The sequence below is a fragment of the Gambusia affinis genome, linkage group LG19, assembly GCF_019740435.1.
Source record: "Gambusia affinis linkage group LG19, SWU_Gaff_1.0, whole genome shotgun sequence".
Classification (NCBI taxonomy): domain Eukaryota; kingdom Metazoa; phylum Chordata; class Actinopteri; order Cyprinodontiformes; family Poeciliidae; genus Gambusia; species Gambusia affinis.
Genome location: NC_057886.1, coordinates 22,476,382 through 22,495,156, shown reverse-complemented (window position 1 = coordinate 22,495,156; position 18,775 = coordinate 22,476,382). Strand labels below are relative to the sequence as shown.

At 39.7% G+C, this 18,775-nt stretch overlaps 2 protein-coding genes across 2 annotated transcripts; both read left to right on the top strand.

Annotated features, from left to right (window-relative positions):
- The first annotated feature begins 3,907 nt into the window (after positions 1–3,907).
- On the top strand, positions 3,908–9,897 carry LOC122822571 (ectonucleotide pyrophosphatase/phosphodiesterase family member 7-like). The gene is made up of 6 exons (XM_044101369.1): positions 3,908–4,563; positions 5,101–5,246; positions 5,852–6,481; positions 8,767–9,010; positions 9,491–9,614; positions 9,700–9,897. Exons 1-6 carry the CDS (start codon positions 4,329–4,331, stop codon positions 9,746–9,748), a joined length of 1,428 nt encoding a protein of 475 aa, XP_043957304.1. The 5' UTR covers positions 3,908–4,328; the 3' UTR covers positions 9,749–9,897.
- Positions 9,898–12,031: 2,134 nt separating this feature from the next.
- Positions 12,032–16,783, top strand: cbx2 (chromobox homolog 2 (Drosophila Pc class)). Its single transcript, XM_044101367.1, has 5 exons — positions 12,032–12,172; positions 12,288–12,331; positions 14,199–14,264; positions 15,133–15,202; positions 15,281–16,783. Exons 1-5 carry the CDS (start codon positions 12,101–12,103, stop codon positions 16,610–16,612), a joined length of 1,584 nt encoding a protein of 527 aa, XP_043957302.1. The 5' UTR covers positions 12,032–12,100; the 3' UTR covers positions 16,613–16,783.
- The last annotated feature ends 1,992 nt before the right edge of the window (positions 16,784–18,775 follow it).

Sequence of the window (18,775 nt, the reverse complement as noted above, 5' to 3'; positions counted from 1 at the left end):
TTACCAATTAGTGTGAGTTAACACCCCAGCCAGATAAAAGAAACAAGAGACCATTGATCCGTGGAAATAATGCAAAAACCCATGAAGGAGTTTCTAAATTAAGAACCTAAACACTATTCGAAAATAAGTCTGATTTAAACATGTTGTCAACACCTGCCATGCAGTTCTTGATTTTTGGGTTATGAGTCTTAACACATTTATGGAAATCCAGAAAAAAAAAATGGAATTCAGTTCTTTGGTTAATCAGATTTTATTTCAGCTTTTATGTGAAAACAGCACAAAAGAAACAAGACATGAATGTCAGACCAAGGGAAAATGTGTTTTTAACATTTTATCAAATAAAATGGTAGAAACTGTAAAATTTCAACAATAAACATACAGAAAAAAAAATATATTTTAGAAATGCTAACCATGGTAATCGCTAACCTGAGATGCTCGTCTCTGAGTGAAATCTGGCACGGTTCAAATGCTCCAGACCGCTCCAAAAGCAGGAAATGGACTACAGCACAGAGCATTCTGGGTAAATACGACCAAAACTTTAGTTTTTAGCCAAAGACAAAAGAAAAATCCTCAACTGCTAAAATCTGATGCCGCAACATTTTTGTTTACATTTTGCGAAAAATGAAGCCATGCTCAGTGTCTTCTTCATGTTGTTTCCTTCAGTGGTTCTTGGTGCAGCGCCACCACAGGTGAGGAGGGGAATTGCTTTTTAGAGGGTTTGGTTGGTTTGACTCAGTGAAGTCTGAAAGAGAACTGCAGCAGTTGAAAATGCAACAAATGTTGCAATTTTGAAAAAACACTATTAGAGAACAACTGACCCAACAGACATCTGTTTGTGCGTATTATTATTATTATTATTATTATTATTATTATTATTATTATTATTATTATTATTATTATTATTATTATTATTATTACTTTATTATCTGTGTTCTTCCTGCTTTAACCATGTCATGTTTTCTCCACCATGCCAGCTGCTAAACGAACTGTTACACGCTTACAGCTCCATGGAAAAGGCGCCGTCTTCCCTGATTTCTGCGACACATTTCGGTTTGTGTTTACGATCCCACAGATGGTTCTGACTTTATTTCCCACCTTTTCATTGCACGCAGCCAAACAAGGCAGAACTGCACAGTGGGTTTCTACAGCATGACGGCGATTAAGAGTGTCGAACAGGCCCGTTAAAATGCTGCATTTGTAGCGGTTATTTACTACACATGCACTTCCAGTCGAGTTTCCCTGCGGTTTGCAGGTTTACACTTGGACCTACATGCAGATAATCTGATAAAAAGCCATTCATGCATTAAAAGTTTGTTTGCACACAATTCAAAACGCATCGATCACAGCACGCTGGCATGAACTTGATGGTCTACTTCCAGCCACAGCGGGGAGCAGAGCAGCCTCCATTCAAACTCCAAAGTGAGCTGAATACAGATGCAGCCAAGGATTTGTTTTCATCCTGCAGAGGTGTGGTTGTGTTTATGTATTTTAAATTTGGATCTCTCTCGTCTTTCATCAGCAATTCTGATTCAAGGCGTGTGGGAAAGTCTGCTGGTATCTCAGGCGAATAGGAGAGTTAGGTGCAACCTGACAACACCCACCAGACTCCTCAGACTTTAAAATGTGGTTTTTTAAACTGCCTTTACTTCTGCAAAAAAAACATGTTTTTTTTTGTTTGTTTTAAAAGCTTGATTTTAAACATTTTGGTGACATTTAGCTCCTTTGTATAAAGATTAGAGTAAATCCTTGCATCCAGAAGGCATTAAAGATGAAACCCAGCAAACATTTTATTTCTAAAAATGCAGCTTCAGAGCTGCGTCTGGAGCAACTAAAAAGGCTTTAACAGGATTAGACAAAAACATATTTCCTTCATATTCATCTTTTCATCTCGACTTGAAAGGTCTAATCTTCTAAGATTTCTGTCATCAAATAGAAAATACAGTTTGGAGGCCGAGACAGTAAACTGTGTTTGCCCTCTTGCAGATTTCTTCTTCTGCTTTCTCCTTCAACCTTTCCTAACAAGAAATCATTCTTCTAACTGCTCTGTTGTGAACTTTAACCTTTGACCTGCTAACTGACATCTGCTTTTAGGATTTTGGAGCGATTCCTACCAATAGTTGCATTTCAATTGTGCATGTTGACGTTTTGAAAATAAATTTGCTTAACAGAAAAATTAGCAATTTAAAAAACAAATAATTGTTTTTAGATAAAATAACAAAAAAAACGAACGATCAGCCAAGACAAATATGAGTTATTTTAAATTTGACCATATATAAAATATTATTTTATTTGAACAGTGTGGAAGTTATTGAATTAGAACTAGAATCTTTTAAAATAACTAAATGCTTTAATTAAGGTCAGACAATATTTTATCTTCTCCCTGCTTCTTTCTGAACAAAATATATAAAACTGCATGTTGCATAACTATTTGTCTTATTATTTTTTTCAGTTTTTACTTGTTATCTGTTTGAATTATATACAATTTTAATTTAAGTATTTATACATTTAAAAGTTTAAATTTTTTTGACTCCAGATGAGTCAAAACTTCCTCACATGTTTGTAGATATCTTAACGTGGGGGTAAAATCTATATTTCTTTTATCTTTAAATTATATTATTGTGTTATTTCCTCTTCAAAAACATGACTGATGTTTTGATTTGACTCTCATGCATGTTTGAGAAATCTGAGCTCAAACAGATTTCTGATTTCTCTCAGAAATCAGACAGATATCTCCTAAGAACAGCTGTAAACGGCATAATGAGGAGCATTGTTGTGAAGACGTGCTGAGGCGGAGCTTCTTAAAGAGACAGAGGCAGAATTTCAAGGCATCAAATTGCAAAGTAAAGTTTAATACATATATATGATTTTTAATAAGAACTGATAATTACATGACTATGCTGTAAAATTAAATTTTGTGCCTGGAAAACACATATTACCACCTCTTTAAATGTTTTCCAAATGTTTTGAATTTGTTGGCAGCAACAGTTACCTCTCTAAAGTCATCGCTGGTTTCCTTCCAGCTTGGCATTGTGATACTTTCCTTGATAGATCCAACTAAAGCCAGAAAGTTTTTTACGTCCGCTTCAGTCCTTCTCTCTCCTTGACTGTAAGGCAATTAGGAGTAGATTTAGACACTTTGCTGAAATATGCAACAGTCTGAGCAACGCAGAGTCCTAATTTATGCACTGCCTCTACACTCCACACTCTCTCAGACTGCAGCAGCTGAGGCTGTTTTTACCGGATGTTTGTGTGGGAAAGGTGTTCCTCCGCAGGAAGAGCTGAAGGCAGAAAAAAAGAGAAATAAAATCAAATTTTCTTGAAGGAGAAAATGTGAGAATCCCACTGGAAATCCCGCGCAGGACTGAGCGGGTCAGATAAAGTTTGCTTGCCCCACAAGTTCTGAGTGTGTGTGTTTGATAAAGTTCTCATCGTAAAGATCTGAGCCTTCACGGGTCTCAGCAGTCCAAAACACTTCGCCAAATCTTGCTGACAGTGGACGACGGGCGGATAGAGTTAATATGAGAAACCTGATGAATATGAATGAGGTAAATGAAAGCTGATGAATGTTATCCCTTATCTCCATAAAGATTAGACTATTCCCTTGAACTTCTGTCAAGGACAAACACAATAAAGAACAAATTTGAAGAGTTAGCTTGTCCGGCAACTTGATGGACATTGATAAGGTTACCTAAGAATGCGATGATATTGAGAATACTGATCTGATATGAAACATTTTCCAAAATAGCTTCAGTCCCACTGCCTCTCAAGAATCCGAACAACATCCAGAGGTATTAAAACAAATAGGCCTATTAGGGATCTTTGCTTCCCGAGGGACCACTGCTACCTGACAACGAGATATAGACTCTCATTCTCTTCATTTTTCTGATGTCAGATCAATCATGCACCATCCCAACTCAAGGTGAAAGCCATCAAAGTGTCGTTCCCCCATTGTCGGAAACGCAGAGACACAGACGGGCAGAAAGGCGGCATCAACAACCGAGTTAGAGGAGAAACAGGCAACTTGCCTGGAGAGATTAATCTGCTTTACTGCCAGTACTCAACACTCAAACGACTGGGAATGAAGGAGAGGGGGTGACGAGGGATTCACAGTGAAAACAAGTCCCAGCCATAAAACCGCCTCATAAACCTCATCAGGCCCAATGCTGAAGGAGCCGAGATAAAGTCCATCTAATCAATACGATAAGATAAGTCGGGGAAACTTTGTTCAGAACTTGGGGCTTTCAGAGGACTGAAAAGAGGCGGGACTTCCTGTTAGTTAAAGCCTCAGCTGAAGGCCGGGGTCAGTCTAGATCTGTGAGGAGTTCGTCATGCTGCGGGCTGCGAGTCTCTGCGTCCTCCTGGCCTGTTTGGTCCTCGGAGTCCCGGTGGCCAAACAGAAGCAGAAGGTCCTGCTCATCTCCTTCGACGGTTTCCGATGGGACTACGACCGCGATGTGGACACGCCAAACCTGGACCAGATGGCCAAAGATGGAGTCAAAGCCCAGTATGTCACTCCTCCGTATCTCACCATCACCAGTCCGACGCACTTCACCCTTCTGACAGGTAAAACACTTCGCTTTCTGCAACAGCGGTGACCAGTGCGGCTCCTGACTTTAACTCAAGAATGATGCAAAGTCTTCTACAGGCTTTCTGTTTCTAATTAGGGCAAAAGGTTTACAAAGTGAAATCACCTTACAGTAGAAAATGTTGGCGACGCCATCAATTATTGGCCTTTCAACAGCCATACTTTTGCATACAAAGACAGAAATCAAAAACATTCTCTTTGGGATTAATAAGTATTTTTGAATTTAATTGAATTTTAATATATTTTAGTGAAAGCTGACTTTGTTGCACCCTAATCTGTTTTAATCAAGTTGATTTGATTCGATAATTTTGACCTTCAGATAGATGCTTATATTTGGTTGATTGATAGAAAGGATGTTCTCTCTTTGTTCATTTGATTCCAATTAGCAGATCCTACTCAAGAAATGTAACTTCTCAGAAATTAATCTCCAAACGTGGCTGTAGGACTTCGTCCAGCAGACGTTTGCTGCTGTGGATAGTGAACAGAAGTCGTCTGATGAAGGTTCTGTTCTGCAGGCCGCTACATTGAGAACCACGGTGTGATCCACAACATGTGGTTCAACACCACCACGAGTGAGAAGAAGGGCTACTATAAGACTCAGTTTGTGAACGAGTGGTGGGACAACGGCACGCTGCCGATCTGGATCACAGCGCAGCGACAGGTTTGAGACGACATTAAGCAAAACTCAGAGAGTCCTCCTAGTTTCAGCTGCATGTGGAGGAAAATGCATTTAAAAACAGATACAGATTGGATTTCCTGACCCTCTGGAGGCAGTGTTTACGCAAAATTAATCTTTTGCACATTTTCATACTTCCATTTGGGTTTATACTGCTTCTAAAAATGCACCTAAAAAAAAAAGAAAGAAACACACACGACTATGTTTTGGCAATAAGTTTATGTTTTTTGGTGTCTGGAAAAAGAGCCATTTCGAGGCTGGGCTTGGTTGGTGTTGCTAGGCAACGGTGCAGTTACCGTACAATGTGACTTAATAAGCAGAAAGTTTTTCCAGGCACCGAAAAATCTGAATCAACTGCCAGAAAATGGTTGGGTAGGTTTTTTTAAGCACTTGGTTGTTTTTAGAAACAGTAAGACCCAAATGGAAGTACAAAAAGTGAATTTAGCATGATTCACTTTTTGCATAATACATTGAGACTGGGATGACTGGGATGAGGACTTTAGAACCAACTTTATGAGCTGATGAAGTCTACACCTACCTCTCAACTTTTCCAGCAGACATGTCAGATACTTTGTGTTTTACCCTTCCAGGGCCTGAAAGCGGGCTCTCTTCACTTTCCGGGCACAGCATCCAGTTACCAAGGAGAGGTTGCTATGGTGCGCGAAGTGGAGCCCAATTTCTATGACTACAGTAACGAGGCCTCCTGGTACGAGAACACGGACAAGGTGATGAGCTGGTTCAGAGATCAGGATCTGGACTTTGTGTCTTTGTACTTCGGCGAACCAGACATGACGGGTCACAAACACGGGCCCGACTCACCAGAACGCAGAGAGATGGTGAAGCAAGTGGACAGAGCCGTGGGCTACATCCGAAACTCGGCAGAAAAACACGGGCTGACCAAACAGCTGAACATCATCATGACCGCCGACCACGGCATGACCACCATCTTTCGTGGTCCAGATGTGAAAGAAATCGTCCTGTCCAAGATCCCGGGCTTTTTCTTCAGGGACGTGTCATTCCAGCTGCTGGACTACGGCCCTTCTGGGATGCTGCTGCCCAAGCCCGGAAAGCTGGAGACCATTTACAACGCCCTGAAGGGGGCGCACCCAAACCTGCACGTGTACAAGAAGGAGGAGATGCCGGAGCACCTTCACTTCTCAAACAACGACCGGATCCTGCCCATCGTTTTATGGACCGACCCTGGATTCGTCCTCAATGGGGTGCGTATAGTTCTGCTATTATAATCAAGGATATGCTTTACAACAGCCAGTTAAAAATTATTTTTGTATATATTCCTTACACACAGATGGATAATAACATATGTTGATGTGTTGATCAGAACAATAAATCAATATTTATTACCACAGTAATGTAATATGGTGGTGGTTCATGCTGCCATATGAACTAATAACTGCTTTAATCACCATGGCAACTCTTGCAAACTTAATCACAACAGAACCAAAAATGCAGACAAACTTATGGGTGCATTCACACCAGACTTGTTTGATCTGCTGTAATCAAACTCTGGTTCGTTTGCGGAGGTGAGAAAGTGAATCGAACTCTGATGCGAACTAAAAAAGTGAACTCTGATCCGTCTACAAACCTCGACATTAGTTCAGTTGAAACTGAACTCCGGTGCGGTTTGAATGCGTATGTGAACACCAAGTGGACCGGAGACTTATTTAAAAGCAAGAAGAGAACTGAACCACAGGGCATTCTGGGTAAATACAACCAAACCAAATGCGAGAGTCTAGCGCTAATGGGAGAAATGGCTCATGGTCTTTCACCAGAGAGAAAAGAAAAATCTTACAACTGCCAAAATCTGATTTCACTCCATTTTAATTTACATTTCATGAATAAGGAAGTTGCTCTCCCTCTTCTTAGGTTTTCTTGTTGTTTCCTTCAGTAGTTCTTGATGCAGATGAGGAGGGGAACAAGTTTTTCAAAGGGTTTTGGTTCATTTGACAAAGTCCAATGTGAAAGTGAGCTGCACCAACTGAAAATGTTAAAAATATTCCAACTGTGGTTCCCAATCGAACCGAGTCTCCTGGACTATGAGGCCTGAAAACACCCTAAGTATTCTGGGCTTCCTGAACCCCTGAGCAGGAGGCAGTCTTCTCCATGCCATGCCGCATTGATGCAATAATTCATTCAAAAAGAGCCCAGACAGAGTTCAGATGCTCTACAGAACAGGGACAAACTTTTCAGTCGGTCCACGTTTCTGCATAAAAATATTTGTTTTCTGGTCTGATGTAATTTTGGGCAACTGTTATCAACAGAAAGAGTGAAATGCTGTAAGAGTACCTCTCTGTGTGAGATGATTTCCCAATTTACTGAACCTCACCTGAACCTGCAGCAGTAAAAACCCGGCTCTCATGTTTCAGCTTCTATCCGGCCTGACGTGCAACATGAAGGACAGTTTAAAGCTGAAGTGACAGCTTCTGTGACAGTTCTCTGCCCACAGCAAGTCCTATTGATTTACCCTTTAAAGGGTAAAATAAATTGCCATTTGTGCCAAATCCAGGATGCCCCATTTTAACCTGCTAGCATCTCAATAACAACCCTGTTAACACATTAACAGCTGACAGTAAAGTTGTGATTATGATCAGATTGATTTAGATTCACATTTTGGCCTATAACTGATAGGAGCGCCATCAGGTTCACTCCAGAAACATCCTCCCGTCTTGACCTCCGATGTAATTAAATTAGCCCCAGAATTTGCTTTCTGGAAGTTGTGAAACTGAGCTCTTTTCAATCAGAAACAGGAGTGAAATTTTAATCTTGGCACATTACAGTTTTAATCAAGTGCATTTGCACGGATAATCCAGGCCTGGCTGATGACACGCAGAGCTCTCGAATGCTCTGCGAAGCTTTTCATGCCTCGAAATTCAAAATTAGCATTTTCATTTGGCTCTGCACTCAACTCAGCTGAACGTTGTCGGTCCAGACTGTGAAGCGCCACATCAGGGCTGAAGGAGCAGAAAGGGCTGAGGATGTTTGAAGAAACAGAAGAGTCGGTGAAAGTGGGTTATCTGACGTCTCGGGATGCGAGTGGCAGCGATCAGGACATTAGCCGACTCTTTGTTCTCTCCCTTTATGGCTTCCAGCCGATTTTAGTTGATCCCACAGAAAGATAAGCACATCAAAACTGTTATGCAATTACTTAGATAACTGACTGTTCTACCTATTTTTTATAACTTTTGGCCATAATATGACACAATTAATTATTATGTTGTTGTTTCTCATATGTGTTTGATGTTACAAATAGAAGACAGATGAAGATAATCTGTTGTTAAACAGGGTCATGAGTTCAGAGTTATTATAAAGGCTGAAAAGGCGTCACAGCATAAAACCAAGTCTTTTTCTTAGCCAATATCTCCCTCTGCTGGAAGCGGGCCAGGCTGGGAAGTCCTTAATAAAATGACTGTTTAATGAAAGTTAAACTCTTATTGAACCTCCTAAAATGGGCCATAACTGTTACATCATCCGCTTCCTGTCCTTGCAGCATTTCCCCGTTCAGTTCAACAAAGGAGAGCACGGCTTTAACAACCAGGAGATGGACATGAAGCCCTTCTTCAGGGCCGTGGGTCCAGCCTTCCACCAGAACCTGGAGGTGGGGCCCTTTGAGACGGTCAACATCTACCCGCTGATGTGCCACATTCTGGGCATCCAGCCCGAGGTCAACGACGGCCACCTGAGCGTCACTCAGCACATGCTGGTGACCAGCGAACAGACGGCTCAACCTGAAGGTATGCTCCACTTATCAGGTCTGGAAATATTTAATTTTTCTCCATTAGTTAGGTTTGGGACTCAACTTTCAGGGCAATCAAAGGACAGGCCGCCAGGGGGCGATAGAGGAAACTCAGAAAGATGCAGGGAAGAGAAAAAAAATACTATGAAGAAATATTGTAAAATACTATCTGTTTTTCACTACAAACTATTAATAATAATTAATAATATTACTCCAGTAAATTTAAAATATGGTGTAGTAAATTTAATCCTGAAATAAAATTGTTCCCAAACATTATTCGAATAAATGAGTGAGTAAACGTAATCATCATTAGTAATATTTATGTTAAACAATATGAGTAAAGTCGGTAAAGAATAAATCATTCTGTGTAAAGGATTCTATTTCAAAAGGCCCTAATATCAAAGTGCCTGAAGAAACTTTAGGAATAATGTAGAAAAAGTCCTTAATTCAGTATGAAAATGTTTTTCTCTTCTTTTAGGTGAAACTCGGAACCTCTGGAGAAACGCCTTCATTGGATTAACTGCAGTCGCTGGATTTCTTCTCCTAGTTTTCACTGTATTAACGACACAAAAAATCATCAAGAGAAAACGACAGAATAAAAGGTAAGAGAAAGAATCCGATGATATTTTTAGAGAGAATTTTCTTGTAGAAGTAGATTGTTTTAATCACTCTGCATCTCTGTCACAGGTTGGACAGTTGGCCGGAAGAAGAGACGTCAAAACAAACTTCACTCTGATCATAACACAAAGAAAACTTCGTTCCTCCATCTTGCATAGAGAAATATCTACCAAAGGGAAATTTGTCCATCATCCCATGCCCTGCATAAAACAGCTTAAATTTACTGTGTTATGCATTTTTATTTTGGATAATAATGCAGCCTTTTACCACGACAGATAACAAATTCTGAGTTTCATGCTATGAAATAAAATTGTAATTAAATATCAGTTTTTTTCAAAAAAAAAAAAAAACCCTCATATGTTTGTGCTGCATAAACTAACAAGAATTAAAAATATATATATTTGCTTTAAAATATTTATTTGTAGAGAATAAACAATACTATTTGTGTCAATAAGACTACGGTAGCTGCCGAGTGTCATATTTCCTCAATCACGTTCTGATTTAGCCGCCTGTGTCCGTGTTCCCCAGTCAAGATGCATCAAGAAGGAGAACACTTCCTGTTAAGACTTTCAAAATTAAAGAAGTTTCACATAAAAATCCATTAACGTCTTCAAACTCGTTACCATAATTTATGTCACTTCACCTGTAGGTAATATATTTGCCAACTCTAAATGTTTGTGCACATATTTGTTGAGTTTGACATTTTTTATATTAGACACTGATATTAATGCAGGGATATTTAATTTCAACTTTAACGTCAAATGAAAAGCTAAATTATTGTTTTTTATTCATAAAGTTTGTTGATTTTTGGGTTCAACGACTAAAATTTATTTCAGTATAATATAATTTCTATATATACATATATATCTCATAGGGAAATTCTATTTTGTTGTAACACATCCTCCAAACTCACAGAGGATAATTATGCTGTGGGAAAGAAGGACCTCCAGTAGCAGTCCATTTTGCAACTAAGCTGAAGAGGCCTCTGACTTAAGACTTTCTGTATGCAACAACATACTAACGGCTCGATTTCCAGACAGTAGAGACGATATTTCATAACAGCAAGCCCTGGATGAAACCATCAGTTGTTGAAAAGCTGTGCTAATCCACCTCATTTGCTTTTGCTGCTCCTTATTTAATCTCTGGATCATTCTTATGATGAATGGAAAAGCAGTTTTTCTTTCTGTTATTTTGACCTGGTCTTTATCCTTCTCAACTCCTCTGGAATTTAAGGCTCTAGTTCAGATATTATTTGAGTTTTTGAGATGCCAGTCAGCTGCAGCCAGTTGTAAAAACAAAGCCTAGTTACCATGGTTACACATCACAACTCAAAAAAGATGTCTAAACATATACAAACTCAACCAAAAAGGGTTAAAAGTTCAAAAAAGAACCAATCAGAAGTAAAGTAACAGAATTTCTCTGCTATGCTCTAGCTATGAGTGGCACAATAAACCCACATACGGATTAAATTAGGATGCGTCACAGTTGGTGGTGGCACACATGCCCCCCCCCCCATGTCCTATGGATAAATGATTTTCCAGATGTCTCAAACAATCAGCTAAAAGTTGAATCTGATCCATTCTGCAACAGATTCCTTTTCTTCCTGCAGAGTTTCTGTTTATTTGCCATTGAAATGTTTTCTTCACTATGAACTGTTAGAAGCTTTTGAGCTTTTTGGAGCGTCTTGAACATCCTGAAACAATCTTCTGTGTAACTCAAATTCTCACTTTGAAGTTATTCTAGTTACCAACCTCTCAGCAGCAAGTTCCTAACAGTTTGAAATTTCTGAAATTCCTGAAATTCCTTAGGAGTAAACCATCGTCAAGACAAGACAACAAATGCAGCTGAACTGAAGATCTACTCATTAACTTTTTACAGTTCTTTGTAATTAACAGACAAATACCTGATCACACACAGCTGAGGCTGCAAGGTTTGCAAAAAATCATCTGTGTCAGAATATTTATGAGTGCATTCTGCCTCTTGTGGACATTTTTTTTCTAAAATGTATTTATGTATTTATTTCCTTCAGTTCCCAATATTCACTATACTATCTACAATTGTTCTTTCAGATTTATATACTTCATAGTTCAACAATGTTTCTAAACAAACCTAATATTTATCCATGTTTTGCCAGTAAAGTACAATAGTTTATATGGATAAACTAGCTAAACTGTTGAATCAGCTTTTTTTCTCCTGTTTGACTTTTTTTTATTAATGTTGTTTGTTGGTATAAATTATTTTCATCCTCATCTTCATTCCACTTTCTTCATGCCAGATTTTGTTACTCATAATAAAAGATCTACCCGCATCTTTTCATTTCTTCTGCTTTATTTACTGTTAAAAAAGTATCGATGCTCTATATGCGACCAGCACTTTTATTTTGAAGGCCGTCCTGCAAACATCCGGTGCTGTCCCATCGCTGCTCTGATTGGCTGCTGAGGAAGCCTCCGTTTTCGGGGTGAAGGCAATCATGGAGGAGCTGAGCGCCGTGGGAGAGCAGGTTTTTGATGCCGAGTGCATTTTGAACAAACGACTCAGAAAGGTGGGGCTTCAGAAACTTCTTTTTCATCCTCATTCCGCGGTTTTTCGTCCTTCCTCCGGCGGCTTCTCGCTAACCAAACCGCCGCTGTTGCCGTTTTTCTGCGCTCTTGTTTCAGGGAAAGTTGGAGTTTCTGGTGAAGTGGAGGGGATGGTCATCCAAGTAAGTGCTACTCAGCACGAACAATGAAAACAACAACAACGTGTCTGATGGGAGCCTGCTGCTTCCTCCAGAACCGAACCCCTGCTCTTTTCATTCGGTCCAGAACTAGAAGAACACCCCAGACTTGTGTTTTGCTCCTGGGAACTGTTTCTACCTTTGTTTGGAACCTCTATAGTTGCTCCTTTTGTTCAGAAATCCAGAATTTTCTTTGAAACCTGGTGCAGATTTGTCCCTGCATCATTAAACTGATTTAGTAGTCCGATTTCAGCTCATTCAGACGGTTAAAAATATTAACTTCGCTACATTTTTAATAAGTTTTCTGCACATAAATAATGCAAATTTGCAAAAAAAAAAAATGCAAAAAAAACAACAACAACAAATAATCCTACTTTATTCGGCTTTATATCAGTTTATGACAGAAAATGTGAGGTTTTATCCATGTTGTTGCTCCATCCCTGTAATCCTCCATCAGTTCACACTGTTGCCTGCCAGCTCCAAGGTTTTCTGTTGGAACCACATCCTTTGTGTGTGTTGGCAGAGGGTGGGGGTGGATTATTTTCCTCACTGCTGATCAGAATAGGCTGTTCACTTCCACTGATGAAGAGAAAGCTTATTACAGATCAGATCAATCTGGTTTTGCTTTTTTTTCCCCCTCCACTATAAATCAGGTTGTTTGATGTATAATAAGGTTCTGAAATGCAGTGGGGATCAGGAAGGGAGCCTGCAGGTGCTTTAAAAATTTATGTACCAAAGAAAAGTGCAGTTAGATTTTTAAATTGGCCTATTTCCACTTAATCTAAAATGTAAATTTAAAAATCCCCATCTAATTTAGGTTCTCGAAATTAACTAAAGCCAAGAACTGGCAACATTTTTAGTCTTCAAATATATCAAAACTATATAATATTTAAAACTCTTTCTCATTTATCCAGACATAAACAAGACAGCCAAGACAAAAGCAGGGATAGCAAAGTCTTTAGCTTGAAATTTAGTTCAAAAATGGAAATTTATATGGTAATATGGTAAGCAAGAAGTTAAAAGAAATGTTGCTTTAGAAGGGTATCTTGGGAGACCTAACACACCAGCACCCTGCCCAGACATTTAAGAGCCCTGTTTGTGCAATTCAAAGTGAAGAGTAACTGCTGATAAAAACAAAAGCTTACAGGTTGACTGTTTCTGCTACAGTTCTGACCTGCGTTGTTGCTCTGATATACACAGACGTGCATGAGGAACATGTAACCAGAATAATTTAGATAACTAAACCATACAGGTTTTGCTCAAGTTTGAATTTTCTGCAAAGAAACCAAATCAGTCTGTATTTCACCATTGATTTACCCTCCAGTGATTATTGATCAGCCAAAAATCTGCTTGTTCCTGCTATCAAACTTAAAAACTGGTCATTTCCAGTCTGTTAGCACATCAACCAAGAGGATTTACGTTGGAAGAAATTACTTTATCAAACTCTGATAAAAGTTAGGGACATATGTGGACAAACAAACTATTGACCCCATTTCTGTTTTCAGGAAATCAAACCCTGATATCTGTAGTGAAATTAAACTAAATTATTCCATGAATTATTTAACTTGCTGTCAAATTCTCCTGTCTGATGGTGGATGTTGAATATTATGGAGTTAAGATATTAGTGTGCAATTTTAAAAATGCTAAACTTGCATCTAGTATGAAGTAAATAATGGTAAAGGGTCAGACAAACGTGGGTTGATGGAAATCAATGTCAACTATATTTCAGCAACAGTTTTGCTTTTAGTTATTTAGTTTGGCCTTAAAAATCAACTTTTCTTATAATTCCCTCTGAGAATCACATAGAAAATGACTTTTTATATTGTTGGGTGTCATTTTCTATTTATTTCAGACACAACAGCTGGGAGCCACAGGAAAACATTCTGGACCCGAGACTGTTGGCGGCGTTCAATAAGAAGTGGGTAACTCTTGGTTTCCTGTGCAGTTTGTGGTGTTTTGACTCATTGATTGATTTAATACATTTAGTGACATCACAGATGAATAAAAGTCAATTATTATTACAAGAAAAAATGAAAGAAAACCTTAAATGTAGTTTTAAAAAGCAGAGTAGTCCAGTTGAGTCCTGATCTCGTTAAAAACTTTTGGGAGCAAAAAACAAAATCTTAATTTCTGCCTTTTCTCTCTTATTTCTGTACGATGGAGTACTGGAGTCAGAATACAAGTTATTTTTTAAAAAGTCATATTTCAATGTTATAGTCATTTCAATAGAATAAAATGCATCTCAGCTTGGTTCTTTCTTCAAAGTGGACGATAAAATGCTGTTATGCAGTTGTAACTAAAGGTAAGCATTCCCTTATTCATTAACTAGATTCCAGAGTACACCTTCACAAGATGCTCAACATTCGTCATTTCAATTTTTGATTATTTTGTGTAGGAGTTCTGATAAAATTCTGGCTTTATTTTTATGTTATTACAACTGTGGTACAACGTTATTCTTGTATTATTATGACTATTTTCATTTTAAAAATAGCCTGGCCCTAGTGTTCTGCTGTAGCGTATATAGATATTGAATTAAAGTTGCCCAAGGACACAGCCTTGAGGATCCACGCATGTGATTGTTGGATTTTATGACACCAAAAGGTTCCTGAACCAGTTTGCCGCAGTAGTAGATGATTAAAACTGCAAAGTTTAATCACGAAGTTAATTTGTTCATTAATTTCTTTTTCAATGAATTTTGCCAGAATGCAGCGGAGTCATAAGTTACCAAAGGTAGCGTCACTAGCTGCTCGTTTTATCCTCTCAATGCAAAATATTTTTCCCATCAGAGAACAAGAAAAAGAGCTTCTGATGCTTAAAAGACGTAAACGACCCAGAGGACGACCCAGAAAGATCATAGTAAGTACCGACCACAGCAGAACCGTCTGCTTCCTGGACCAACAGTGGACCGCTAAACAATTATTCTTAAAATTGTAGGAGAATATACCGGAACCGCAAAAATCAAGCACCTCCTCATCTGCTTCATCCTCCTCGTCCTCCGACTCCTCATCCTCCTGCTCCTCTTCGTCTTCATCCTCAGAAGATGAAGATGAGGGCGATGACAGCCAGGCCAAACAGGTGAGCCCGACCATCAGGCCACGGGAGCTGCATCCCGTCCCTCAGAAGAAGGCGCAGATCGTCATGGCGAAGCAGGAGCCCCCGAGGAAGCGAAACAGGAAGCCCCTGTCTCCGGAGGCGAAGGACTTCCAGCAGAACAAGGGTCCGCGCAAAGTCCTGAAGACCGCCAAAGAGACGGATCTTCCAGGGGCGATCAAGAAGCCGGTTCACCCGGCGAGCTTCACCTTCATGGGTTTCCACCGCAGCTCAGCCAAAGATGCGGCGCCTGGTCCGTACAGGAGCCCGCTGACCCAGGGTGGGGCGGTGAAACCCGCCACCAGCTCACCTGGATCTGGGAGATCTTCAGTCCAGACTGCGTCTCTGGCCTTGAACAAATCCAACCAGAGCAGAAATGCAACCGAGGGGAAGCTGTCCATCTCCGGCGGGAACAGTGGAGGAAGTCTGGATTTGAAAACAGCTGCTTGTAAATCCAAAGGAGTAGCTGCTCTGAATGTGAATACCACCAAACATCCAGTTCAGGGAACCACTCAGCACACTCTGAGCCCACCCAGTGGACCAAAGAAGCCCCACTCCACCGGGTCCGCAATGCAGCGGGTAGCCGGTACTAAAGCAGGGGCTTCTCAGTCTAAGAACGCCTCCTCCAGTCAAGGCCACCAGCCCCTCAACCTTCAGAACAAGCAGTCTCAAAGCGGTGACGCTCCTGGAAGCGACACCACCGCGGCGTCGGGTCTGAGAAGTCCAGTCATCCCTGCGAGAAAACCCACAGTTGGCCAAAATCTGGAGGCAAACGCCAATAAAAGTTCAGTTTCCTCTGGAAGACCGCCTGCCAGGAAACCGCAGGCCGGTGGAGACAAGCTCAGAGAGATGAAGGAATTCCAGAAGGTCCAAGGCCGGTTGGACAAGTCCTGCTCCGAGATCCAGAACCCGCCGGCAAGAACGGCCACTAAAGGCAGCAAGAAAGCCAAAATGACCGACATGAGCACGGGCGAAGACGAGAGCAGTTCGGACTCGGACCACGACTCTTCGTACGCCGGACAGGGTCACCCAGTGGTGGGCCAGAACCAGGACTGGAAGCCCACACGCAGCCTGATCGAACACGTGTTTGTGACCGATGTCACGGCGAACCTGGTCACCGTCACGGTGAAAGAGTCGCCAACCAGCGTGGGCTTCTTCAGCATTCGCAACTACTGACAGTCGGCCTGGCGGGTCTGCAGGGTTCACTAGTTCCTCTTATAGCAGTCAAGACTTATTTTAGATCAAAACAATAATAATAGAGTCAGTTATTGATTGTAATTATTTATTTTGTCATATGTATTAAAAAAGTGCATTTTGGACACAGAGAAATAAACGTTTGTCCTCGTTTGTTCGGTTCACTTTAGTTTCATGTTAATGTTAAATTCAGAGGTTATTAGCAGCAGTATTTGAATTGGTATCTTAAGTTTCAGATAAATTTAGCCAATCAGAACAAGGTTGAGACAAAATGTTGGAGTCCAATTTTTAAACTTACCAGGACAAAAAAACTCTCAGAAAAGTGGAATATAAATTGTTATTTTCGGTACGTCAAGCTAAATATTTAGCTTTGAGATATTAGTAAAATATTAGCTGAACCAAATATTTAGTTAGCAAATTAACTACGTAGCTCATTTAGTTAGAATGTGCCAGTTTATCAGTTTTACTATAAATGTGATCAGAGATTATTTTAATTATTACAAATCCATCCATCCTGAGGCAGTTTTAGTCAACATCAATCTTTAAATTTATGTGTTTAGTAACTTATCTGTTTTTAACTCATCAGATCAGTAGTAATCCATCACATGTTGCCTCAGCAGAACTCTAACTGGGTTTTCCACGCCTTGTTGGACCGTTTGCAGCATTATCACAGGTTCTGTTCACATGCAGGAAGTCAGATACAGTATCTGCGTTCACAGAGTCTCTGACATGAAGGTAAAACTTCTGACTGGAGGATGTTTACCTCTGTCCTTTTCTGGAGAGTTTTAACACGTGCAGAGGGGATGAAGAGCAGAAAAAATGTTGGAATTTTGAGATTAATGTGAAAAAAAATTTGCATTTTTTTAAACTGTCACAAGCTGCATTTCCATTACAAAAATATTCTGCTCGTGTTGAAAAAACACTTTATGTGAATAAGTTTGTTCATATGATACTTCATTGCCATCATCCTACTACTTCCTGTCATCTTCTGCGTTGTTTCCATTAGTAGTAGGTTGATCACAATGTGTGATGTGAAAAAAAGGGTTTTGATACAACTGATTAGGTTGTATTAGGGCAAGCTTCAAAAGTTAAAAAATTCAGACTTTTGGAAATATCCAAGTTTTTAGATTAATATAATAGATTTTTTTAGAAAATGTTTGACTTCTCAAACTCAGAAATTTTCTTGGTTTTATTTCTACAAATTTTCTGATATTTTTGGTGGAAATTTACTTGTTTTTTCCTATTAAATATTGGATTGGTGCATCTCTAGTTATAAATCGGTTCTAGTTTAATCCGCAGGTGTTTCAGGCCAGAGGGAGAATAAAAGAATCTGGGTCTTTATCTGATGTAAAGGGAAAGAAACAGCAACCATGTGCGCCGCTTTCTGCTCCCGTGGGAGGAGTTCAGCAACAAAACAGCGACTCAACTCGCCTGCAGACTGAGCCAGACTACCCTAAAGATAGCTGCGGTCTCAGGTAGCTGAATGCAGGGAGGACCCCAGAGCATTGCATGGAGCCTAAACCTGTTTGATTTTCTTATTTGTACTCCTGTAACGTGAGGGAGGAGGTCCTGCTGGGAGAAACAAATGTTGCACGGCTGATTGAAAGCATTTGAATGGTTTAGTTCTGCTCTATTCTTTCATTTAGAGCCAAGCTATGATGTTATTCCTCCAGCTGGGAGGCTGACGCAACTCGCTTTTTTACTTTTCTGGCGTCTACTTTTTTACAGATATAAACTTCAAGGCATAAACAGCCACATATCCATCTATACGGGGTTCGTTTTCTGTTTGTGACCTATTTATTTTAACCATCAAGTCTTGTGAAACTTTACTAATAAACAGAACAAATGACCTCGGTTTGTGTTTATGTTTTCATTCACAACCAGGAGATTTCTTTCTTTAAATGTTTTTTTTAGCAATTTGAGAGAAAATCCTCTTATTATTATTATTATTATTGCACTTCTTCCTAGAAAGGAAGAAAGATTTTCCTAAAAGCCATAATCCAGAATAGAAACCTTTGTGTGTGTGTATATATATATATATATATATAAGAATCCAACTACATATTTATATATCCCCATCAATGTGAAATGAATTGGCTCCATAAGGAAATGCCCTGAAAGTATCGTCTGCCTCTACACAATCAA